Source organism: Sinocyclocheilus grahami, unplaced genomic scaffold (genome assembly GCF_001515645.1).
Source record: "Sinocyclocheilus grahami isolate Dianchi unplaced genomic scaffold, SAMN03320097.WGS_v1.1 scaffold74.1, whole genome shotgun sequence".
NCBI classification, from domain to species: Eukaryota; Metazoa; Chordata; class Actinopteri; order Cypriniformes; family Cyprinidae; genus Sinocyclocheilus; species Sinocyclocheilus grahami.
The window spans coordinates 1,625,473-1,631,668 of record NW_015505253.1 but is presented as its reverse complement, the minus strand read 5'-3'; the positions used below and the strand labels follow the sequence as shown (position 1 = coordinate 1,631,668).

At 38.3% G+C, this 6,196-nt stretch overlaps 1 protein-coding gene across 1 annotated transcript in view; it reads left to right on the top strand.

Moving 5' to 3' along the window:
* The window catches only part of LOC107585780 (roundabout homolog 1-like), a 142,732-nt gene extending 139,837 nt beyond the window's left edge, over window positions 1-2,895 (top strand). The window contains exon 4 of the mRNA XM_016272928.1: window positions 2,714-2,895. Within this exon, the coding sequence (XP_016128414.1) occupies window positions 2,714-2,895 (182 nt within the window). The remainder of the gene's footprint in view (window positions 1-2,713) is intronic.
* The last annotated feature ends 3,301 nt before the right edge of the window (window positions 2,896-6,196 follow it).

The window sequence follows — 6,196 nt, the reverse complement described above, 5'->3', positions numbered from 1 at the left end:
TGTATATATATATATATATATATATATATATATATATGATTTTTTGCAGTAGTAGGATTGCCTGACAGCATTTTTATGTTTGAATCAAATCAAGCAGAGTAAGGGATTTTCAGGCTTGTGTTAAATCCCCTGTCCGAAGTTACCTCTCCCCTTAATTAGCTCCAATGCAAACCTCTAGTGGCTTCCCTCCACCCGATGAGGAAAAGTGGAGTGATAGAAGGATAGCGAGACTGATACAGCCTCACATATTGAGTGTACTTCATGTGTATGTATGTTTGTGTGTGTGTGTGAATGTGTGTGTCAGTCTGAGAGGAGGAAAATGATTCTTGCCCTAGGCAGCGATCGATCAGATCTTAGATGCAGAAATCCCAGCGTCCCTCCGCTGAGCCCGTGGAGCTGATTAGCTCATCTCATATTCTCAGAGAACAGGAAAGAGCACAGGAGGAAAGAGCATGGAAAAAAAAGAGAGGGGGGAAAAAGAAAGGCTACAGGAGACCAAAAGCAGTGGACAAGCAAAAGGAAGAAAACAGTCAGATGTGGAAATAAACAGATGAAAAGAGTCAGCAGAGTGCTGAGAAAGAAATACTAGAAACACAGCTGCTTTTATTTATTATCCACGAAGAGAGACTGAGTTATACAGTAGATGCCCTTTCTTTTTCTTTTATTCTTTTCATTCTTTCTTTGCATTTTTGTCTCGTTCACAGCATGTACATTTGAAATATACTTCACCGTGTAACGTGGCGCCGCCCTCAGCAGTACCTCTCATTACTGAGCATATGCAGCGCTCCATCGTATAAAAAAATAAATAAAAGATAGAAGTACGGCTGGTCTGCCGAGAGCGAGAGCAGGGCTTCTGCATTTCAAAGTGCAGTGGGAATATTGCATGTAGCGAGGTCTTCTGACTTTGTGAGTGGACTCATGAGCACCTCAGGAGGAGGAGGAGGAGGGTAGTCTTCCTTCTCTCCAACTGGATACTTCTCTAAGCGTATGCAGCCAGCATAGATGAAGTCAGACTGCTCTAACAGGATGGAAGAATGGAACCTGAACAGGTTGACTTAATATGCGGACGCTCCATCAGAGATTACCCTGAGCCATTTTCTTCCTCATTATTTTTTCTTACTCTATTATAAATCTCCTCTTCTGTCACCATTCTTTAATATTCATCCTTTTTATTATAGGCAAACAAATTGGGTTTTTCAATAGCCAATACTGAAGCTTATATCTAGAGAATGAGAGGTGGCTGATATACTGCCCACATATATATAATGAACGCTTATTGGATTGAACACTTATTGGATTGCTACAAAACACTTATTGGATGCAACATTTAATCAAATATTGACATAAAATGCTTTTTAAAATAATGGAAAATGTCCTTGTGCATTCTGCATCAGTGTGAAAATGTATATAAAATCAATATTAGCATAGCTACTGTGTTTTTAAGTCAATGCTGAAAATATAAAGTGGCCAAATATTGAACTGTTTTATTTTTTTACTTTCTGTTTGGTAATTTTATTTAATTAACAATGTTTTTTTTAAGCTATACACTATGTATTGTGTGCATAAAAACACAGATTTTCATGTTTAGACCATGAAACGTCTATATATAATATTTGATCTTATTAATTCTATGGATTTAGACTAATGATAATAATAGTACTTTTGTTTATACAATATCAGGTAATTTCTGTACATAAACAATACTTCCACATGGCTGTTAGCAGACAATAGCCATTATGCATTCGCTCTGTGTTGTTTGCAGAAATGTACTGGTAGTGTATCGTCCTGCGGGCCTGCAGTGTGTTCATATGCGTCAGAAAGCACAGCTCATTATCTTCCCATTACATATTTACACGTACTGTAAACACGAGAGCCAACCGCTCTTCTCCGCAACATGCAAATCAATGAATGCATTACCTCGCGCAAACTCTGGCTGATGGTGGGGATGATTTAATGCTCATAGACGCTGTCTTATGGAGCTCTCCTTCCGCAGAAGGGCCGGAGGGAGGGATAGTTGGATGTAAGGAACGGGGGATGGGATGAAAAGAGAGTGAAAAGCCGGTGGGTTGGGGGTTGGATGAATGAATTTTGACCCTGTACTGCCAATTAATCCTAGCTCTTTTTAATTGGGGCTGAATGGACTCCAAAGGGCAGTGTTGAGATGCACACACACTATATTGTAGCCGTTAGGCATTAAAGATGCAAGCCTCATTTGCATATAAACCAGGTCTTATGGGAAATTTGTCTAAAGACAGTCGTATTTATTTCCTTCAGGAATACAGTGAATAAAAACACCCATGCCGCGTTTTGATTTTGAAACGTGCAGCGCTCATGTTTATTCAACGAAGTAAAAGCCTTTTGAAAAATATATTTGTGGCAGTCTGTTTTGATATGGCGGCCGCCACAAATAAATCAAAGTATGGGAAAAACAAATACAAAAAATGTAAATGAAACTTACCTGCTTGAACTCTTTCATTTGATCTGGGTGTCTTTAAAGTGTTTTGTTAGTTTGGCCTTTTTAATAATAATAATAATAATTATTATTATTATTATTAATAATAATATTTTATTATAATACGCTTAATATTGGATTATAATATTTTATATTAAGTACATTTCCATTTTCTTAATATAATTTTTTTTCTAAATAAAATTATATTAGGAAAAACTCATGTTAAATGTTATTTAATCAAACATCTCACTTTTTTCCCAGGATCCCGTCTGCGGCAGGAAGACTACGCACCCCGCATTGTGGAGCACCCCTCTGACCTGATCGTATCCAAGGGCGAACCGGCCACCCTAAACTGCAAGGCAGAGGGGCGACCCACCCCCACCGTGGAGTGGTACAAGGATGGAGAGCGTGTGGAAACGGACCGGGACAACCCTCGTATGTGAGCTCAGAGACAAAAAAGTGAGAATATATAATGCGGTATATCAAGCAGTGGGTGACTGTAACTGTATGTTATTTGTTCTGGAGGCCTTATTTTTTCTTTTTCTTTTTTTTTGCAAGAATGAAAACAAGAGGTTTGGCGGGCGGGCGGGCAGGCGGGCGACTTGGCCCGACATGAGGAAAAGCTCGGGCTGTTTGGCCGCAAACCCTTCGGGCTGCTTATTCTGAATAAGGTTCAAACAGGACCATAATGACACAGTGGCAAAGCTCAAAACCCTCACTGCCTGTCCGCTCCCTCCGCCCCCTGCCCCGCCGCCACGCATGTAATTACCCCATTCAGGCAAACATGATGGAAATTTGCGACAGGAAGGTAGTAGAATTCCTGCCTAAACTCCCCTTTTCCATCCAAAACTAGACAGTCAGTGTCGGAGGCAGAGAGAAATCTATCACCTCTCGGATATCAACACTCACCTACTTATTCAGACTGACACCAGGAATGTCAGACCTGCTGTTTGCCAAGAAAACCGCCGAAAAGGAAGTTAAGACCTCAAAATGTGTTTGCTCTGCCTAGCCTGCTCTTACAAGAACACTGTGTACACAATCTTTCCTTTTTCTAAAGTTATTTTAATAATCCCGCTTTTACGATCGCCCAATACCCGGCGGACCGTAAATCTAATCCGAATTTCAACAAGCCGTGTTTGGCCAGGCAACGACGCTTAGCACAGATCTGTTGCTGGTTTATTATTAACTTCACGTACAGTAGAGGCTCTGTGCGACGCGCTGAGGTAAAATGGGTCAATCCGGACATTCGTTCTGCTTTGTATGCCCTGTGTATGTCCCTAAAGTTGGATTTTGCCCCTTTTCTTTTCAATATAAAACTCAGAGGCTTATAGTGCTTCATGTGTCACGCTTTGTTAGAGTATAATGACTCGCACAGGAACAAAGAATGAGAGAGAGGAATGTAAGAAAAGATGGGACTGGCTTTATCCGGAAGAGCTCACTGTTGACCCCGATGGCTCCGGGCCACGCGTGGCGTAATGCGTAGTATCAGGCTGCGTCTTTAAGGATGACAGACGTGTCTGTTGAAGGTTTTCTCGCACTCTAAAAACAGCTGTAAAATGGCAATCAAAGAAAAGGGAGTTTAAGGACCCGCATAAATGACAATGTGAGATTGTTAAAAGATTGATGGGCGGTTATGTGTCTTTTTATTGTTACGACTACTTGCAGTGTGAAACAGGTTCGATTAGTTGGGGTTGTAACTTTACTTAAGTATTTTTACTGGGTTTCCAGTTTAAAAATGCTTAAAATTGATTAAAAGTGACGGTGAAGACATTTATAATGTAGACAAAAATTTTGGGATTTTTCAGTTTATTAACAAATACAAAAAAAAAAGGTTTGTACAAAAATATTAAGCAGCACAACTGTTTTCAGTATTGATAATAAATAGAAATGTTCTTGAGTAGCAAACCTGCATATCAGAATGATTTCTGAAGGATCGTGTGACAGTGAAGACTGCAGTAATGATGCTGAAAATTCAGCTTTGCATCACAGGAATAAATTACATTTTAAAAATATATTCAAATAGAACACAGTTATTTTAAATTGCAATAAAATTTCTGAATTTTTGTGTTTTTACTGTATTTTTGATCAAATAAATGCAGCCTTGGTGAGCAGAAGAGACGTCTTTCAAAAACAATCTTACCATTCCAAACTTTTGAACAGTAGTCTATCTTGTAGGGATTTCTCTCTCTCTCTCTCTCTTTTTTTTTTTTTTTTAGATATTTTAACTGGAAAATAAGTCAAAAAAGACTAGTTCAATTAGTAAGAAGTCACATTTTTGCAGGATTAGAGTCATAAAAGCTAAACGTTTTCCCAAAACTCTCACTTTTTTACCTGTAATACTTCTGAGAAGTCAGCTTTGTCCTTTATTAGCATGCTAAATAACTGCAGCATGTGGAAAGCCTGTAATTATAGTGTACTCTTCCAGTTCTTGGGCTGCGGTGGGAATGTGGATCAGTACGCCAGACCCCGATAACCCCGTCAGACCGTGTGGAGCGGTCTATAGCGCTCTCTAGTCTTGGGCTAAGAGAGACTTATTAATCCGGTAAATCATTAATCATTAAATCATCTAATTACATCATCTAATTTTTGTGCTTAAAACAATTTATCCCAAAGTTTTTCATTCCCAATCTGATGCTGAAGTTAGGTTTAATTACTGGTTGAAAGAAAGTCAGTTTCTGCAGTACTATATTCAAAATTATGTTAGCACATTTAGCACATTTAGGACTGTCATTTAGCACATTTTCTCTATGTTGTGGCAGTCATGTGAGCATTGCAAATTCAAATCTAGCTTGTGCCGTTTGCAAGTCCCATTCATTTCCTCTACGTTCTGTATTATTCTTAACAGTTAAAGAGGCAAAAAGTCCAAAACAGTTTTGGCTGGCATGAAGGAGGAGCTGCTGTCGTGACAGGCACTAAGTCAAGCTAACGTTTAATCTGTGAAAGGAGGGGGACAGTTGGCGTTCGCCCTCTGAAGGGTGGGTGACACTAGGGCTGGGCGATATAGCTAAAACATTTATAAACAATATAATGTTTCATGTCGTTCGGTATCGATAATTATTGACATTTTTATAACCTTCTGTAAAACAAAGAGCAATAGAATTTTTCTTTTCAATTTAACCAATTTTAAAATTAACAATTTATATAGACAAACAACACATATTTTTTTGTTTTAACAGTCAAACACACAATACAAATTAAACAAATATCTAATTTCTAATGTTTTATATGCAGATTAAATAGGTCTTAAGGAAACTTTTGTCTTGTCTCCCGAGCCCACAGGAGCGTGCAATGAGCAAAATAATGCAGCTCATTTAAATTGTCAACGCAAGGAAATAAATGTCTATAAAAAAACCTGCATTACATCTAAATTAACTCATATAAATCAAATATGATTTCATAAATTGCATAAATGGTTATGAACAAAACAGCATCATTTATGCATTGCTTAATACAAAGAGCCGAAGCGACATTCACACAGACATAAACATAAGAGACAAAAACATAAGAGACGCAGTGAAAAGGAATAAACCTCCACAAATTCACAACGTGTTTTCTAAAAGTTTAAACTGTTTTAACTTTGCATGGCTACATTTCTTGTGCAGCAGTCATATCTGTCCGTCTAGAAAATGCACCGAATATGCATCTGTGTGAATGACTTGGTTTTGGTTTTCACCTAATCAAGATCTTCTCCGCATTGAGCTTCTATATTTCTCTAATATTTTGAATGAATAACGCAGCAGCGGC